Genomic DNA, 19,785 nt, shown 5'->3' with positions numbered 1-19,785 from the left:
ATTCATTTTGACTTCACACAGATCTCTGCAGTAACCTTTTCAGATAGCTAGACGATAGCGGGCCTCTGTTGGCCCGCTAACGGCAAAGCTCAGCACTTTTCCTGTTGCCCCACTGGTGAAAGCAATCATTCATTTTCCAGTTACAGTTCATCCACCCATCCATTTTCTAAGCCACTTCTCCCTCAGGGTCACAGGGGGGTGCTGGAGCCTATCCCAGCGGTCATCAGGCGGCAGGCAGGATAAACCCTGGACAGGTCGCCAGTCCAGTTACAGTCCAATTTACTTAGCTTAATTTCTTTCTTTCATTATCCTTTGTAAATTAGTTAAGTAAATAATTTTAATCCAGCAAAGTATCACCAGCAACATTTTCAACGAAGTCATTTTATATGACACACACACACACACACACACACCCCTTCTGGGTCACGGGAGTGCTGGAGCCTGTCCAGAAGGCAGGACAGGTTGATAGTCCATCCCAGGGCAGACAGACAGATTCACACCTAGGGGAAATTTACCATGTCCAATTGGCCTGTGGGGGGGGGAACCCACGCAGACACGGGGAGAACATGCAAACACCACACAGAAAGGACCCTGGTCACCTGATCGGGGAATCGAACCAGGTCTTGCTCTGAGGCGACAACTACCCGCCGCCCCCTTCATTTTGTCTTAGACCTAGTAATTTTTTTCAGCAGTTTGTAATGTTTATGTTAATATTTTTTCCAAAATAAAAGGCTATATGCATTGAAAACCTGTTTGTGGAGATTAAAAGCTAGTTAGACCTTGCAGAAAATGGTCTGTTTTCGCATTTGCAGACGGACTTGTTTGGACTTTAAGCCAATCGGTTTTGGCTTAGTCTTAGCGTCTTAGCGTTTTTAGATCAGATGGACAGGAGGTTTTTTTTTATATTCAGCAAATATAAACAAAAACAGCCATATGTCAATTTCACGATTCATACATCCAAGAAACCAACAACAATAAACTAAAAACAAGAAAGCAAACAACAAGAAAAGAAAAGAGAGAGAGAAAAAAGTATATATTGGGATTCAAATAAAGTTGAAAAGCTTCAAAGTATCAATGGATTTATAAAATTTCTTATTTTTCATCTGTCGAGAATTTAGCAAGGTATGCATATAAGTATACAGATCTGAGTGAATAAATGTTTGGTATGACGGTATATTTTTAGCCAATTTCATTTTGTGTATATAATATTTACCTAAAATTATAATTCCATTTATTATAAATGTTCCTTTAGGGTTAAATAAGGGGTCATTAAAATATATATAATATATATTGGCCTTTGAAATGAATTTCCTTACCAAATCTTCTCTCTTCGAATCTAAAAATAGATCAATCCAAAAAAAATAATAATAATAAAATAAAAAATAAAAATAAGCTCCTTTACAGAAGGACAGGACTTTTATACAACAGGGAAACACGGTGTTGCGTTTGAACTACTGCTCATTCCAGCGGACGCTTAATTAATGCTGAAAATCGCTCAGGTAGAGACAATATCTAAATAATCCATGAATAAACAGGATGAACGTGGGTCTGCGCTAGGAAAACGGTCTAAATCATACCGCACACTGCGGCTGAGAAACTCACATTAAACATGGATCTGATCATCGGGAAACTTTTAACTCATCGTTTTCCTGCGTGATCTACAGCTCATGTCCGCGGTGACTTTAACCCGGGGGATGGTGTGAAGATCAGCGAGCTCTGCTCCGGCTCTGGAGATCATGTGATAGCGGTCGGTTCAAGATGTCTCTTCTCGCAGAGGAACACTTCAGCTCCTTGCAGCTGTTGCTAAAGGTATGAATAAAAGTGGGTTGGTTTTGTTTGTTGTTTGGAAATACCGGTTAGATATTCCTCACAGTCGACTTGTCAGGTACCTGCCTGGGTTGTGCGGACCAGCTGCCTGTTTAACGCCCACAGAACGCAGCTCGCTATTTGTGCCTGTTTGAAGGCTGGTCGTGTAAATGTAGGTTAGCTAGTTGTGCTTAATTCATACCCAGCAGTATAAACTGCACACTTTAAATATGTAACGTGTTTGTGCACGCTGTTTTTATCCGAGGGCTGACTTTGCTGTCGGTTTGTGTTGATGTCTGCACACTTTATTACGCCAAAAGATGTGCAGTGCTGTTTAAAGTATTACAATATTAAATTAATACGTATTTAACGTTAGCAAACACAACACAAGTGCATACAGACAAGCAGGGGTCGTGGCACAGATTTCATTCATCCAACGAGCACATAGCCTTCAATGATTTCCCCCTCTTAGAAAAACCTAATACAGTGAGTATTTGTAAACAGAGCTGTTGTGAAAACCTTTTAAAACTGGGATAAAAGCTGTTCCTTGCTTCATGAATGTAATATTCACCTAGCGTGAAAACTAAATCAGCTATGCATATTTTTTGAGGGGATATTATATCTGTAAGGGTTTCTTTTTTCAGCTTGTAGGGAGTGAATTTGGCCCGTTTTCCAATCAGAGATTTAATCTAGTGAAATCTGTACTCACTGAACAACAGTAAATAACAATAGGCCTGACCGATTTGTTATAGGCTCCATCCAAAGACGTAGTGCGACAGCTATGTACGGACAGTTTCCCGTCCAGGGCACATGAGTCCCGGGCTCTAATAGACAACACTGCACAGATCCTGTCAGTGTCCAGTGCTGAAGCGATGCAGGTAATCCCACGTGGTTTAATTTGCATGGGTAATTTTATAATCATGTTAATTTATTAGCACCGAAGACATTTGATTTAAGTCTTTTTTTTTTTTAGGTGCTGACAGCGCTTCATATGCTCTCACATCATGTTGTGTACCACAATTTAGCAGCACCGGAACAAATCCTGTCCATTTTTCCTGACACTTTTCATCCAAACCTCAAGAATCTGCTTACGAAGATCCTCCTGGAACAAAGGTAGATTGAATACACTAATTATTTATTACTTAACTGATTGTCACTAAGCCGGAGGAAATGTTCTGTGTTACTCTGAATGTTGTGAAAGATGAATGTTCTTTATTTCTTTAGCACAACATGGAGAAATGAATCTTTGGCCAATCAGAGTAAGTGTGAGCAAAGCAACAGTGTTCATTTCATTGGGAACTTTGACTTGTTTTATCGCATCCCATTAATACACCCTTGTTCTATAACTGTTCTTCTGTGTGCGCTTGCTGTAGTCTCTTTACCACAGCTTGTAGATATGGAGTGGAGGGTGGACATGAAGACCGCCTCAGATTCAGTGAGCCGCATGGCTGTGCCTACCTGTATTTTGCACATGAAGGTATGATGGATAATTCCAACAAAACTGCTTTATGATTCGACTCTAGTGAACGACACATTAGCTCTGCGTAGTGCAGTGAACTATGCCGACATTGAGCGTGTTCTCTGTGGATTTGTGGGAATCTTCCAGATTCAGGACTCCCCCCATGTGAGCGGCAGTTCTTGTGACTCTTCAGTGACTGTGGAGCTGAGCAAAGAAACTCTGGACACCATGTTGGACGGCCTGGGCCGCATCAGAGACCAGCTGTCCGCTGTGGCTGGAAAATAGACCTGGTCTGTAACACATTGGAGAACACTCTTCCTTTTCCCTCAGCTTAGTTAATTCATGGTATAGCATATCTGTCTCCACCCTCTCGGGTACATAAAGCCTTTGCATCTTTTTGGACCATCAGACAAACTGTTGAGCATCTGTAGTACATGGATAACAGTGCTCAGACTAGGAAAGGACTAATTGTTTTTGGGTGCATCGCCAAAACATGAGTATGCAAACTGACTGGCATACGGCGTAGAAAAGAAATACCCAGCCGTCTGTTTCTTACAATGAGAATGTAACCGATTGCATTTCAAGGACATCATACATGGCAGATGAGACAAACTGGGCTTCAAGCAAGAAGTTAAAAAAAGAGAACAGCCTGGTCATTTTTATGTAAAGGTTTAGTAAATTTCTGCTCTGCTGCTGAAAAATAACATTTGTGTTAACTGTGTAACGTTGATAATGTAATGTATGTTATTGATTTATGTAAATACCATGGCAGCACTGAGTGTGATTAAAAAAAACAGACAAAAAAACCTACATATATTAAAACAAATTCATCATCCAAATGTCTTTTTTTTTGTTTTTTCCTACTACATGAAGGTTACAGTAATCATAATAATTACATCTATATATAGTGAAAAGGATTTAGCATAAAATGTACATTAACATTGAATAAAATCATAAAATCGCATTCAATCATAATGGGAGTTTCATCCTACTGGAGGTGTTTGCATGGCTGGGTGCAAGAGGGTTCCTGAATGCCTACTGAGTTTTGCCAACTCTGTGATGCCCTGACGACAAATACGTGTGTTAAGACTTCCTTGGTCTGATGGAGACTTGCCTGATTTTAAGCTGGGTCACACTCTGGCCTATTCTCAGTTTTCAGGATGCTGTCTTGGTCGAAGGCTTAGCACCTTTAGCACTTGCTAAAGCAAGTTTCATCAGAACAGTATACACCCACTCTGTGAAAAGAACAGGGTATTCTCCTGTCCTATGCCTCAGCCTCAGAAATAGCCATCAGGTTGAGCAAAGATCATTGGTTCACATAGGGGCATGATCAGAAACGCATACGCAAACTGGTGTAGACTATGGCCCAGCATGAAAACACTGTCATTTTTAAGCAAACTGATGTTTATTGTAACATTTTATTTTACTCCATTAAGGCAATTCCATTGTACAGTGAGTATTGATGAAAATGTATTACATCATTATGTAAAAAACACATTCAAAATATTCCAGAAATATTCATCCAGTTGTAAAATTGTATACTGCAGTAGTTCTAGAATAGCCCTGCCCCGGATATATCTGGTGTTTTCCAGTCTCTAACATGCATGATCCATCTACTCGGCTAATTACGAAGCCATTCTAAATTATGAATGTGTTAGAGCAGGAAAAGCAGTAAATATGCAGGACAGGGCCACACTAGAACCAGCACTATTAATCACTGCTATCCTGTAAAGGGATTTTATACATTTAACATACAATTTCATATTTATGTTATACAAGGTATGTTTAGCAATACACTGTAAATGAATCCACACTAGTAGTAAAATATACACAGAATAATGAGAAAAGTCCCTTCACAGATAAGAACACCTCGTTTGTATTACTCAAAAACAAAGTGAACATTTTTCCTTTCTTGATTTCTACTTTCATAAATCAATCATTGCATTATTCATCAGCTATATTTATGGAACTTTGGTCGTGCAGCCACAATACTTGGGGGGAAAAAACTGAGTGTATACCTTTGCATAGACACTTGTAGGTGTTTTAGCAGATGTAATATGCCTTAGTGTGTATTAATAACATTTAATTACATTTCACCTTAATACAGAGGTCAGGATTGTGTGCAACATGTTTTGCTTTTGGTCACAATCATGTGTAAAGACCCAATAAAACCCAAATAACTTTTATACTTTTATACTCTGGGCGGGGGTGGGGGGTGGGGGGGCGGACTACGAAGCAACGTTTAAAAAAAGATCACAGGCCAAAGCCACAATCAGGCATAGGCCTCTGAACTTTATTTACTTATTTATAATTTTAATTCTTAAAAAGACAGATATTCTTAATAATATGTGTTTACAACTGAGTCTCTCTTCATATGTGTCATGGCCTTTGATGAGGCCTGCTTGGCACTCACAATCTAAGGATCAACAGGCACAGAGAGTGATCCATACAGCATAACGTGTTTAGTCATGATTAGATCATCTGTTATGTTAGTACACTGAAAAACATCTTTCACATTCTTCAAAAGTCTCCCTCAACACAATGTCAGTGTTTGGCAGAGGTTGATCATACAGGCCTCATCCAACCGTCACACTTTGCTTTTCTATTCTTGGTGCTGATTGCTTGATTTATGAGTGTGTTTCACTGAGCATGTTCTCTGCTTTTCTGCAGGACTGTGATCCCATCCATGTCCAGCTCCACTGAGTGCACAGTGAAATCTCCAAGGCCCTGTTGAAAAACATCCAACTCAACTAAATTCAACAAATTACTAATATTACTAAATATTATATATTGTATAATCTATTACTGATTTGAAAGGCTAATGTCTTTAACCCCTTAAACCTCAGGCCTATTATTCATCATCAACAGCTTCAGATTTACCGAAGTGCCAACTTTCACAAACTTGTCCTTTAATGCACATCTCTTTCTTACCTGTGTGGTGCTGAGGATCTGTCGCACATTCTCCTCCTGCTGTGCGTGGCGTGTCAGTATGAAGAGGAAGCCCCCACCTCCTGCCCCCGCTAGACTTTGCCCTAATGTCAGTGGTTGAAGAGCATTCATCATGGTTCTCACCGCAGCTGGTTCACAGCCTGGAGCCATTGCCTTCTTCTGCTGCCAGTACCGCTCTATGCAGGCGCCCACTCCAGAGAGGGACCCTGAAAGTGTGAATGAGAGTGTGAGTGAGTGTGTGAGTGCATATGAGAGAGAGAGAGAGCTTTCCAGTCAGCCCTTTCTATTAACTAGCACAGCACATCTCAATGTGCATGCATTACGCAAGGACATTTAAGCAAGGAAGTCTGCAGTGTGGCCTCTACATTGACCTTTTCTCAAAGGCAATCAAAGAACTAAAACTGCTAGGTGAATTAGAGTCTTAAAGAAATGGCCAAGTCAGTCAGTTCAAGCAGGAACAATTTTCATGCAAATAAAAAAAAACATGTCAAAAGCACGATTCCATCTTTCTCTCTCTTCCTCTATAGTTGTGCTCAACTATAAACAGCCATTAGGCAGCGTAAACGATTAGCTGACTAATGCTCGACATCCTAACATCAAACTGCCTACTTCCTATAATGAGGCACTGCAGAAGAGAGACAGCATGCAGTGGAGATCGGCTCCAGCAGGCTACAGGGAGCGGTAAGATTCCATAGCAGCATACTTGGAAAATCATTAATGTAGTCTTAAGTAGAAAATTAACCAGAACTAAACCATCTAAACTATATCTTAAAATAGTTGTCACTCTGGGATAGTTGAAAGTGGTTTTGTTCCTGGTTTCCATTACATTTTGTGAAAAAAAAAAAAAACTTTTCATTTTTTATTAAGTTTTTAATCCCTGATGCAATATGTACTGAGGGCTGACCCAAATATGAGCTTTGTGTGTGCACTCTCACCCTCAGAGCAAGCACGAGCACAGTCCTCAGCATTGCTCACCAGCTGCTCTGCGTTTTGCACAATCGCAGGTAGACGACTGTACCAATTCCGCACCACATCCTAAAAACACATGCACACGCATGGTTAACACTAAACTGAAACAGACTATAATATAATGCATAGTCCTAGAAGGGAGTACGCACTCAGGCTGATTGGGTGTCAGTGAGTGGAAAAAAAAACAATAATGTTCATTCAGACCTGTAAAAGGTTGCGGGCCAGACGAGTCTTTCCAGTGTAGATCAGCAGGAGGCGCTGTTGCAGTGCAGACAGGAAGTCCTGGGGAAGAGAGAGCTGCTCCACGTCCACTCTGAGTGGCAGAGTGGCATGCGACCGTGCCACCTTTACCCCTCCTACCAGCCCCCCCACCTGGTCCTGCCACCCCCCACCTAAAGCACATCAGCAGAGGGAAAAATATATGTAAGATATGAGAAATGTGGGACACTTGCTCTCTTGAGAAGCCTGAATACACGATGCTTAAATGTTGACTTGGGATTAATTTTGAGAAAACACTATGCACTGATCTCTCACGCATTAACAAAGTGCAAAGAAACACATTTTATGCATTTTAGCAAGTTTATGTTTCATGTTTTATAGAGAAAGATCAGTGATTTGTGTAGTGACCATCATATCAAACTACATAAATTATCACTATGAATTGATTGAGACTGTACAGACACACAAATCACTTAAAACAGATCACTTATCATATTGTTTCAGCATATCAATCCCTTAGTTTTTGACCCACATATGGTAATATTCAATAATAGCAGAATTTCTCATGTGCAATTAATAAGGATAATGTAATGTTCTTGTTTACTTGCCATTGTTGTCTCAAACAAGTTGATTCTTTCAAGGTGTACCAGTCCACCGACTAGTATCTAACTACTATTGAATTTATCTAAATGTTTATGATAGACTATCTATTTGGATTTCAATAGTGATACTTCATATTAAGCTGTATGACATATTACTGGTTAAATAAGGCCACATAAATTCCTGAGAACTCACTGTAACATACATATTTGATAAAATACATATTTTGATGTACTATTTGAATTTAATTATTCTGACCTTTTAAGATTTTAGAGTTATATATAACAGTTATGTCATGCTGCAGGTTGCGAAAAATCTTGTGAAACATAACGATTTTAGGGGCCCTCCTCTCCCCTGCACCGTGGATTCCCAGTGCAATTGTCTGCATCCCATCACCAGAGTAGTTTCCTCACAGCTAATGGGCATTCACCTCTGGATGAATGTACACAGAGGTACCATAAAGGGACTAGTCTACATGGTTTTATAGACTGAAAATAAGAAAAGGCATAAAAAATAAATATTGAGAGTCAATATTTGAAAGGTCCTGCCCCGCTCACCTGTGGTGAGTATCTGCTCCAGATACAGTACAGCGTGGATGAGAGAACTGGTGTCATAGCTCCGCCCAGTGCATCTGTACACACCTGCCAGGACAGCACCCGCAAGGATACTGCTCGTACCTTCACATGCGCGCACACACACATGAACACACACAAAATTATATAGCAAAGAAATTCCGTTAGGGATTCAAAGATGCAAACCACTTTAGCAAAATCAAAAGCAGAAACTCATCATTTTAATCTCCTTGAAATATTAAAAATGTCCTACTAATAACACTCTCATTCATAATACTGTCTTCCTCCATTTATGTCCCAACACACAATGCTCACACACACACACACAGTTTAAGTGTGGACTCACCCAGGCCGGAGCCATGAGGCAGCAAAGACCAGGTGTGCACTTCCAGTCCTCCTCCCCAGCGCTCCAGCAACTGCTGCTCCAGAGACAGAGACGAGGAAACAAACACCACATCACTGCAAACACACACGGCCTTTAACAGGGCACCTGCAACACACATATACACAGACACACACAAATGCTCAAATGTATTTTCAGCATTATAATCATATTAATGAATGAGAAAAACACAAATGCATCTGCTACATACAGTATGTGATACATCCTCACTGTCAAAAAATAAATGTTTTACATGTATCCCCATTTGTCTTGCTTCTTATTTTTCTATACCATTTGGACATGGTGGCTTTCCACTGTTAAAATTTCATGATGAACTGGTAGGTAACCATTTTAGAGATAGTTGTTTTTCTTCTTCAATTTCAATTGGTTTTTTGACCAGTCAAAATTCTGTAATCCTGAAGTTCTTGCTAAGCATTTCTGACCTCGGCATCAGCACCACAGCATATGGACTGTAAGCATAGGAACACTGACTACTCATATCAGAGAAACAGCCAAGAACAGAATCAGAAAGCAGAGAAGCCAGAGTAATGGGGACATATTGCGAGCATATTATAGCTGTATTATGCATATTATATCTTCTTCAGGCAGAGCAACAGGTACAAACTTAATTCTTTTTTCTGTTAGTTCCTAGTATTTGAGACTGTTTTTTTCTAGTGCCTAGCTTGATGTTATTACTACTAATCAGTTGCAGCCCCCCCCCCCCAATAGGAGAGAAATTCAAGGTTTGACCATACCCGCTAATCTGTTCTGCCCATCCAAAACAGCACCCCTGGTGCTGCTACCGACCCTATTTTATTCTCAAAATCTATAAGAAGTCATTAACAATAAAAAATGGGTAATCTTTTTGGATTTGTAGATGCTTTATAGATGCTTAACTTTTTTTTTGTCGTAATTCTACACTCAACACTCACTTTAACCTTAACCTCAACTCAAAACCTAAACCTTACCCCAGTCCTAACCATAAACCTGGTTCTTAAGTTCAAACCTAGGGCTGTTTAGAATCAACTTTGAGCTTTACCAAATAATCTATAAGAATATGAACAGCTGTAGATAATCTATACAATTATCCAAATAAAGTGCAACTTTAATCTGTGTCATTCATTTGTTACTGAAAATGCTAATTATTAAAAATATTTTGATCTGTGTATCGAGTATCATGACAGGCCTGACCAGGAGCATGTGGCTGGCAGTAGTCCTCCAGATCAGCGAGCACCTCACACACTGTTTCTGTCGTCACACTGCAGTCTGGGGGCCCACTGGTGCTCACCAGCACCAAATGAGGTTTTGGAATGCGGCGGACTCTGGCTCCAATTGGCCGTTTTCCATCCACCCTCACTGCCACGTTCACCACCACACCTCCATGCTCGAACGCAATGGGAGGGGTATCACTCCAGCCACCTGCACGGTGAGAAATTCAAAACATAATAGAGCTATACAAGTTAAGGCTGTTTCATTTCAGCTATGAAGAGGTCAACAGAAAGACAGACGAACACAAAGGTCACTGTTAAATATTACATGAGGAGCAAACAGACAGTCCTAAACCAAAGGCTATTTGGAGCAACCTCTGCTTCACACAAGGACAACATAAACTACTGTGGATAATTTCAGAGCACTGAAATTTGTTTGTGTGTTTGTTTGTTTAAGACTTAGCCTTATAAGAGTGCAACTCACCAGAGAGGTCCAGTCTGGCAGGACACTCCACTTCTTGCCACTCTCCCATTGGTGGCATCTCACTCTGACCAATAAACATGAACTCATGTGTAGACATCACTGCCTTCCTCAGAAGTATCTGCCCACCCCCCTCATAGTGTCTGGCAGCACGGACTAGCAGATCTGGCCTGAGGGATGCAACAACATAAATCAGAAATCAGTCACATAATCACACCTGATCAGATTCTCATCTCTCTGGATTCTCACCTATTAAGCCAGAGGACTCTCTGTTTGGCCAGTTCCTGGACGCCAGCCACCAGTTTGCCTTGCTCCAGCAAACTGAAGGCAGAGGCCCAAGAGGGGTTGGCAGCAGGCCCACTCCTCAGACCTCCTCGGCCCTCCCCTGCCAGACAGCCCAGTACATCAGCAATACATGCAAGACTGCGTGCAGCTATGCCCAGGTCACTACTGCTGCCCGACGCCACTAACAGAGTACAGATCAGGTGACAGACAGACAACAAAATGATATGCATTTTAAACTTAGATGATTGAATGAGAATCATTCAAGTCACTGAGATGTCAGTCAACAACATTATTTTTGCAATGAGATGAGGGGTTGGGCAAGAAGACAATATTTCATAATGTCATAACATGATATTCTTAGTACATTATAGATCCTGTCAGTACTTCTAGAACACTGACCAACTGCATGTTGTATTACAAAGACAGCATTATTAATCTTTTTTAACTGGATTTACTGCAAGGCAGTGAGTGTAATATTGAATTAAAATGGCTGTATTTCACCATCTGGTGAAATTATAACATCACAATACATACATACATATATACATATATATATATATATATATTTTTTTTTTATATTAAATAATTAAATGAATATTTAAAATATTTATTTTTTGTCTTTTTTAAACAATGAATATAAGCAATGTTAAAACATTAATACAGTACATACACAAATGCACTTTTTTAAAATTAAGAAAACAAAACTGATGTACAGACAAATACAGTGACAGAATGGCAAAAGAGCCTGCCAACACTATCTGCACTTTTAATAAATTTTAAAACTTTAAAAGTGTAAAACATGCCATGGCTGCTGGCAGTAAAGTTCTACACAGGGGAGCAAACAACTCCAATGAAAGTGAATGGGCAAAGCCTTTTTGCCATGATAGCGTAAATGCTTAGGAGAGACAGGATGAGATTCCATGTTATGTCTCACCAGAGTCCAGTGTTTGCAGTAGCTCCCCCTGCTGACCACCCAACACTGCAGCTCTGATAGAAGGCAGCAGGTTGTGGTCAGTGTGGCCCTTCAGAGTGTCTTCAGCTCTCCTTCGCCCTGCACTGAAGAACAGCTCCTCTCTCCAGTGCAGCTCTCCCTGCTGGTCAGTCAGAGAGAGAACCTCTCTGAGCGACAGTCTCCAGGCTGCTCTCCAGCTTTCTGCACTTCCAGATCCACCCAGAAGAAAGCTCACTCCCTCCATCCCCACTGGCCCTCCCTTTGGCATGAACACTGGAAACAAGCGGGCATCCAGCAGACTGCGACACAGTCCGCTATCTGCTGCCCACAACTCCTCAGGCCTGTCACACACAAATAAATACAAAGAAAAACCAAATAAAGTGCTTCTTTGTATACTGGAATTAACACTGGCCATGTTTATTCACATATATTCTCAAATAGTGATGTGGAATCTATGGACTATTCTGTGTCCCTTACTTAATTCCAGTGCGACTATAAAATTGACTCCATGTTTGGTTGAGGAATGAACCAGCAGCCTCATCATTGAGAGCCTGCATAGGAGAGAATCATAAAACACAATGTCATAACGATACATCACGATACATCACTCTTTGTTGTTCATTCTAGACATTCTCCTTCAAAATGGCCTGGAGGATGGGTTACCATGCATAGCATAGTCATAAGGCATAAAGATCAAGCTTAGCAGTCTAATGTTGAGCAGGCTTGTATCTCAGCCGTTGAAGAGTTGGTATATGTTTCAAATCTATCAAAGTAGATGTAACAAGACACATAAAGTGAGGTTTAACTGGGGTATATATACACAAACATCATACAAACACAACATAACATACAGAGATACAGTGAACACTACAACATTCCATACCTCCAAACTGTCATAAGCACCCAACACTGTGAAGACTGTTAACTTCAGTTCTCCCAGCTGTACCCGGTGCCCCTGCAGGATGATGTCACTGGTCAGAGGCATGTGCTGTAAGTAAGTTGATGAGTTCAGATCCAGACCTGACAGGAGGCACCCAGGCTGTACTTGAATTGGACCCTAGAAATAAAAACACACAATTTGATCACCAGCAAATGGCCCTGAAACCATAAACTCCCTCCAACTGGCTAAACTTTATCCTAAAAATACACACAATAAACATCCACTGAAGCATAACTTCAAACAGACATGTAATTTGAATGTAAATTCTCTTTTGGCCACTAAACATTTTTAAGCTGTGACTTTTTTCTTTGCTCTCCTGCACTGGTTAGTGTAGGCACATTCAAACAGCCAGAGCAGCAGCAGATCAACAGTGGAAATGTCTGCTTGCAACTAATTCAAGTCAAGAAGTCAGCAAAAGCAGACTGGTTGCTACCTCAACATGTTCATTCATAGAAGCACTGTACAGTTGTATAGTTAACCGTAGCTCTAATCTGTTATTTAATTTGTTTATATTTTAAAACTTTTCTATTTTATATTTTAACTTTCTATTTCTATTGCACCAAGAGGGGAGGGGGGGGCTGTAAACCAATTTCGTTGCGCAAATGTACAAGTACAATGTGTAATGACAATAAAGGTTCATTTCATTTCATTTCACTATTGGAGACATGTATTCTGACTTGGTCCTGCTTCTGCTAAATATAGACTCACTGATTCCACTGTTCTGGCACAATGTGCTGAAGTAATACTGTCATCTGGAATATGAGGCTTGGTATGTGTTTGGCTAGGACTTTGGACAGTCACAACTCTCAAGAGAATTCAATGGTTTTTAATATATTTAAGGCTACAAAAAATACACTTTCCAAGGCAAAACAATACACACTGACCTAAATGACAAGTATGATTTTTTTAATGTTTTGTCTTTGAATCAAATACAGAGAAGCATGCTGTTCATCACGATAACAACATTTATCACAATAATGACAAAGCTCATCTTATTGCCCATCTCTAGTTGGCTGGATATTTTTGGTTAGCAGACTGAAGTACTTTTCAACTTGGTCTTTAGGCATCAGAGACATTTTATGACCTTAAACATTTTAAATTTATTTTAACAGTTTAAAGAGGATCCATGGAAATCTGTCTGACTGCTTTACCAGGCACAATAAAGTTCAGAGAAGGTATTTATTATGAGTATGAATGTTCCCTGGGAACACATCACACTCACACCGCAAGCATCTCATTCTGTCAGTTGAGCTACAGGAACACTGACCTGTAAGCGGCAGTGTTGCACTACTGCCCCTGCTGCAACACGCACACTGCCTTCCAGCACCGTGTTAATCACCCTACTGCCCTCACTCACACACTGCATCTCCTGCAAAAACGGAGATGAAGATGGAATGAATTATGATGCTTGAATTATGCACATAAGTTAATTGAACCGGAGACAAAACAAGATTTGAGCTCCAACTAATATAGAGAAAGACCGACTTGAGATTCACTCTAACCCTCGGTGGGCATCACCTGTATGTGGGAAAGAATCTGCCTTTCTGTCCCTGTGTCTGTCAGACGTACAACATGTTCTCTACCTGACATTGTCAGATAGTCATAGCGTCCATCTGGAATGTACACTGTAACGACATGCACACATACCATTGCATAAATGAAACACTTGAAGTCAGAAAACACTACGAAACCGGGAAAAGAAGAAGTGTGAGCAAAGCACCCAGAGAAAGCGGAACTCCTCTTAAAGTTTTCCACAGCACAGAACGAGCACTCTTCACTGCTGCCCCCTGTGGACCCAGAGGTGAACTGCAGCCTGTTCTCTCTCCATTCACAAACTCTGTTTCAGTCATTTCTGAACAAAGGCACATCAGAACATCCAGAAAGAGAGAGATCTGCAGAATGGAAAACCAACAAGGCATGCGGTAGATATTAAGAGGAATATGCCATTTTTGAGACAGAGATTTGTGTGTTCATTCGAGTAAGTGTGTATGTTTACCTGTAGAGGTGGAGCGCCCGAGTCCATGCCCAGGTAAGTGCAGCCATCCAGTGGCGGCGTAACATGAGTCTGTAATAACCTTTCAGAAACCGATCTGGAGAAGAACACCGGACCGGACACCTGGAACCCATCATATATACACAGCATAAACATAATGATGCAACAAAAAACATTAACTCAACAGAATATAAACATAAACAGTTAAGCTGGCACAAATAAGTAGCATACCCAAGAATATTAGTTTGTTATGTTTGTCTGTTTAGTATTCGGAAAGTATTTCTTGGTCCTTTTTCCAAGTCACAAAAACGTTACCCTAAACTACAACGCCAAAATTTTAACCGCAAAGATCAGTTCTTATCAAAATATGAAAAACGTTTTAAAACTAATTCAATTCTAGCTGTTTCAGCTGAACACATCCTAAAATTGTGGTTCAGATGGCTGAAGCGAAAACAGCAAAGATAAGTGAGAGCACTTTAAATTATACATTAAGGAAAAAATACTCATTTAAAAATAGACACCAGGGAGGAATGAGACGTTTGACAAATCATCTGTTTGGATACCACTTGCTCAAGGTGCTGCCAAGCCTGTTTCTTATGGTGAATTCCTGCAGTAAATGAGGAGCTAAAGCTATTCTGCTGCAATGATGGTCACTCACAGGCAGGGAGTGAATGGGGTGAAGTTCTTGCTAGCTAGCAAGGCTTCAGGCTGTGGACCGAAAACCACATTCCACAGTGTAAATGATCACAGTTTCAGCAGTTCAGCATTTCCTTTACGCCTGTTAAAGGTTCCAGGAGGACAGGATGCACCTGCCGAGCAGGATACCCCCCGAGCCTTCTAGCAAGGTCCACCTCACGTTCAGGTGGGCTTGTAGCTCTAAAAGCTCCTCAGTCCTCTGCTCCACTCTCAGTATCTTAGAGAGCTTGGCCTGCGTGTCACCCTCACTGCTGCTTTATGATAAAAACAACAGTGAACTAGCCAAGTACAATAACTCAGTATAAATGAAATTAAAACTATGAGCGTGGTAAACAAAACAGTAATTCTAATTAGCATTTACAAGACTCATACAAGCTGTATTTGAACGAGAAGGTTACAACAGAGGCGTCTATCACAGCAGCACACAAGCAAGCAGCTGGGATTCAGCCTGACTATCAATACATTATTGTCGTCTTGTCTGGTATTGTCTGGATATACAGTGGTATTCTGGTATAAACAACTATTCCAGCCAACCCTAATAAAGAGAGCACCATACCTCATACATAATCACACCTAAATACTGTTTTGATAGTGAGATATAAAAGAAGGCATATTAACATTCAATAATTCAATTCAAATGAACTTTTCATGTTAAAGTTATGATGAATGTTGTTTAAATAGAAACAAAAGTGATACCAGAGGCACTTTCCCATCAGGCAAAACAGCTGAGCGGATCCGTTTCTCAGAACCCCGATAAACGATATCACGCACTCCTCCCTGTGAACACAGAACTCAACATTATTGCTTTGTTGTGTTGAGTTTAGCGCACCTCTCATGGCAGCGCTGCACCCAATAAATGTTTTACTTTCAGTGAGCACTACATTAACCAATACGCACCTCTGTATCAGTGAGGTAGACTCCATGGTTAGCAGCGAAGGAAACGTCACCAGGCAAGGACATGACCCGCACTCCAGAGAAGCCTTCCCATGATATCTCTGCGGAGTAATTTTAAATTCAAGAATGCAAGCATGTATGTGTGCCTGTACAAGGGTGTGCTGAAACAATATAGTGTGTAACCTCACTCTGAGCAGTGGGTAAAATCAGGATCATATCAGTACTACACACCCAGACACCTGGTGGAGAGCCAACACACACCTGAAATATAAGATTTATTTATATAGCACACCAAATACACCAAAACATGCAGGATGAATCATGTTTCCCAGTGTGAAATACATTATGTTAGAATTTACAATTTTCTGACCTTGGTGGAAAGGCAATCTAGTAACATATCTAAGCAGCAAACTGGTCCTTCAACACTCTGCTCAGTTGCCGCAATAGGCATCCAGCAGAATGCCCTGCTGCAGCCATCCCAAGGGAAATCCCTTCCCTGCCACACATTCATACAAAATAAAATATGAGGAAAATCGAATGGCAGTGAAGAACTATGAGAACTTTTTTTTTACCTGATTCCTTAGCAATGTGATTACAGACATGGAATTTTTTCACTCACTGTGTGCAGAATGAGAATGTGGGCATCATCCAGAACGTCTGCAGTCACCACCTACAAGCAATATAAGAGTCAAAACATACAAACTAGTCAAAATGTTTTATTCACTGCACTTACGACTTGAAAACACAAGAAAGCACATATCACCATTATCACCCAGCAACAATCTGTCATGGTAATAATCTGAAAGGCAATCATCAGTGGGAAAGTTTTACTGAGCTGTGCTTCTGCCCTTTGGATGTAAAACGAATGTAAGAGCTGAGGCTTTTGTTTGCTGTCACTCACGGTATATCCTGCTCTGGCACTGAGGTGCTCTGCAGCCACCAGCAGCGCATTGAGTGTGGCTCCTCCACTGCCCAGACGCTCCTGTGGGTCAGACACAGTGAGCAGCAGTGCTCTGGGGGACAATGACCCACGCTGCTGCCGTATCTCCAACTCTGGAACATACAGCAGGGGTGCAATGAACAAATGCATTTAGCTTTATTCTGCTTATTATTAGTCTAGGCAGCATAACAGCCTAACAGCATGGCAACTGATAGCTTAATAACAGCTGGAACAAGGAAACTGTGCAGATGATTTTGCTGCCATTACGACTGCTGTAGCAGAACTTTGTGGGACCTGCTGGCCCATGGGGGTACCTATAACTAATGTAGCTATGGTGCCTTGTACTACATCCAGAAGCTTACAGAAGCTTACTATTCATCAAGAAGCAAGAAGCTAAAGGTTCATTCTCGCTGCAGCCTAATTTGGAACGGATCGTGCTTGACTGTACAGTGCACGACTGTATCCATACAACTACACTTACCAGACCAAAGAGAAGAGGGAAGTTGCATTTCAAAAGAAGCGTGTAGCTTAAAGTGGAATCCCGTCTTTTTTCTCAGAAATGTATACACAATCCAATCAATGAGGAGGAAACTACATTCAGTTCAGAGAAGCCATGACGTACTTATAATTTTCTGGACTGTTATCTTGATATCACAACTTAATCATCTTCATCTTGTGATTTTGAGATCATGACTTTATTATCTTGTGATCTCAAGATAACAAACATTGTTTTCTCAAGATCACAACTTATTTGCCTGGTGATCTTGAGGAAGCAACTTTTGTTATCTTAAGATCACAAGATAATAAAGTCATGATCTCAAAATAACAGTAAAGAAAATCGTAACTACCACATGGCCTCTCTGGACTTCCATACGAAACAAAGTCATTCAGGGTGCTGTGATGTGAAATAAGTCGTGGTGCTGTATTAAAGAGCTGTAGTTGGCCACAGCCACACCGTAAACAAAGATAACAGGCCCTTTTCACATTTCCATGTTCTTGCAGCCAGAAGGACTCGTTGGAGGGTAAGGCCACTTCCGCTAAAGCAACAACAATAACAACGATGATGAGTAGAGTGTGTACTGCATACTCAAGGGTTTGAGCAGGAAGCAAAACAGCCTTATCTGCTTTGCCCAGACCAGTGGGCTGGAGGTTAGGGAACTGGCCCTGTGACCGGAAGGTTGCCGGTTCAATCCTCAACCCCCAATTGCTCCCCGGGCGCCGTGGATAGGGCTGCCCACCGCTCTGGGCAAGTGTGCTCACTGCCCCCTAGTGTGTGCGCTCACTAGTGTGTGTATGTGGTGTTTCATTTCACGGATGGGTTAAATGCGGAGGTGAAATTTCCCAGTTTGTGGGATTAAAAAGTGTCACTTAATTATCTCAGTTGTTTGTTGGCTGACGATGAAAAGAGGAATAACGGGTTTGTGCAAAGGACCAAACTTTGTCATATGAAGGGAAAGAACTACTGTGTAGACATTTCTCTGCTGCTGACTAACGCTGCACTGAATGCAGGTCGTGATTTAAAGTCGGTGCTACAGCCACTTTCAGAGGAACAGTTTTCATTTCATTCCCATTTCATTCCCATTTCATTCGAGAGCTCGCCAAAGAATAAATGTTCCTTCACTGGAGTTTTGGTGGAAAATGCAGCTCATTGGCTGCTGGCGCTCCATGACGTCATTAAGGCACACGGGATTTTAAACTCCTCTAAGTGTTAAAAAACGCTCAAAAAAATAACAGCGGTGTTGAACTTTATGCTGTTTTGTGCTGAGGGAATAAATGTGTTTCATATTAAAAATATTTAAGCATTTATAAGCGATGACTTTTGCTCTTTTAACCCGCTATTCCGGACTCGCTCGGGAGCGCCATCTAGCGTTTGAGACGCCCGGAAGACATTGCGGTGTGGTGACTGTCCGTTCAGCAGGTTCTCTGGTCAGACGGCAGCAAAACACACCTCACATACTTCAGGCTTACGTTGGCTTCTTCGATTTCCCCGTTCTGCCTTAAACTCCGCACGCACGAGAACGTAACGGCTGCATCACTTAAGGTGGAACGGAAAATTCGAACAAGAAGTTGGCGAATAAGAAGCTGAGACTCCGCTTTGTGCAGAGTAGCGGCTTTATCACTCCTCCTGAGGTTTAATCCCTTCTTTCATGCTTACCTCTCTGGAAGGCATAGACGCTGTCTTTGTGTTGACAAGTCAGCACCACGACAGTCCAGTCGAACAGCCCCCTGAAAGTCATAGCGAGGTGGACGCGTCGTGTATCGCACTCACTGACAAGTCAGCAGATCCGACTGGAGAACTGAGCTCAGTTCCAAAAGACTCCCTGTTGGACGTCTAGTGCACTATTTAGAGGCCGAAGCCTTAGTTTAATCACCTACGTAGTGCACTATGTAGGGAGTAGGGCACCATTTACGACAGAGCCTCTGAGAACACCTGTTTGTC

The 19,785-nt window shown here is 41.2% G+C and overlaps 2 protein-coding genes across 4 annotated transcripts; one reads left to right on the top strand and one right to left on the bottom strand.

The window, feature by feature from the left end:
• The first annotated feature begins 1,658 nt into the window (after window positions 1–1,658).
• Window positions 1,659–6,710, top strand: commd9 (COMM domain containing 9). 2 transcript variants are annotated; one of them, XM_017715715.2, is made up of 7 exons: window positions 1,659–1,809; window positions 2,559–2,684; window positions 2,780–2,919; window positions 3,031–3,065; window positions 3,180–3,283; window positions 3,413–3,555; window positions 5,936–6,710. In XM_017715715.2, exons 1-6 carry the CDS (start codon window positions 1,759–1,761, stop codon window positions 3,548–3,550), a joined length of 594 nt encoding a protein of 197 aa, XP_017571204.1. In that variant the 5' UTR covers window positions 1,659–1,758; the 3' UTR covers window positions 3,551–3,555; window positions 5,936–6,710. The 2 variants fall into 2 exon arrangements, with proteins under 2 accessions (XP_017571204.1, XP_017571203.1); XM_017715714.2 differs by lacking the exon at window positions 5,936–6,710 and having other exon boundaries at window positions 3,413–4,104.
• Window positions 4,652–19,720, bottom strand: fcsk (fucose kinase). Of its 2 annotated transcripts, XM_017715713.2 has the most exons (23): window positions 19,501–19,720; window positions 17,307–17,458; window positions 17,025–17,075; window positions 16,776–16,901; window positions 16,594–16,666; window positions 16,409–16,506; window positions 16,208–16,288; window positions 14,819–14,938; window positions 14,543–14,714; window positions 14,341–14,447; window positions 14,090–14,191; window positions 12,766–12,939; window positions 12,360–12,433; window positions 11,865–12,223; window positions 10,895–11,111; window positions 10,649–10,815; window positions 10,148–10,375; window positions 8,921–9,064; window positions 8,560–8,679; window positions 7,388–7,575; window positions 7,150–7,249; window positions 6,197–6,420; window positions 4,652–5,992 (listed from the first exon to the last, which is right to left on the bottom strand). In XM_017715713.2, exons 1-23 carry the CDS (start codon window positions 19,580–19,582, stop codon window positions 5,906–5,908), a joined length of 3,246 nt encoding a protein of 1,081 aa, XP_017571202.1. In that variant the 5' UTR covers window positions 19,583–19,720; the 3' UTR covers window positions 4,652–5,905. The 2 variants fall into 2 exon arrangements, with proteins under 2 accessions (XP_017571202.1, XP_037398639.1); XM_037542742.1 differs by lacking the exon at window positions 17,307–17,458.
• Window positions 19,721–19,785: the final 65 nt, after the last annotated feature.

The sequence above is a fragment of the Pygocentrus nattereri genome, chromosome 11 (genome assembly GCF_015220715.1).
Source record: "Pygocentrus nattereri isolate fPygNat1 chromosome 11, fPygNat1.pri, whole genome shotgun sequence".
Taxonomy (NCBI): Eukaryota; Metazoa; Chordata; class Actinopteri; order Characiformes; family Serrasalmidae; genus Pygocentrus; species Pygocentrus nattereri.
Note: the sequence above shows the minus strand (reverse complement) of the source record. Positions and strands in the feature narration are given on the sequence as shown.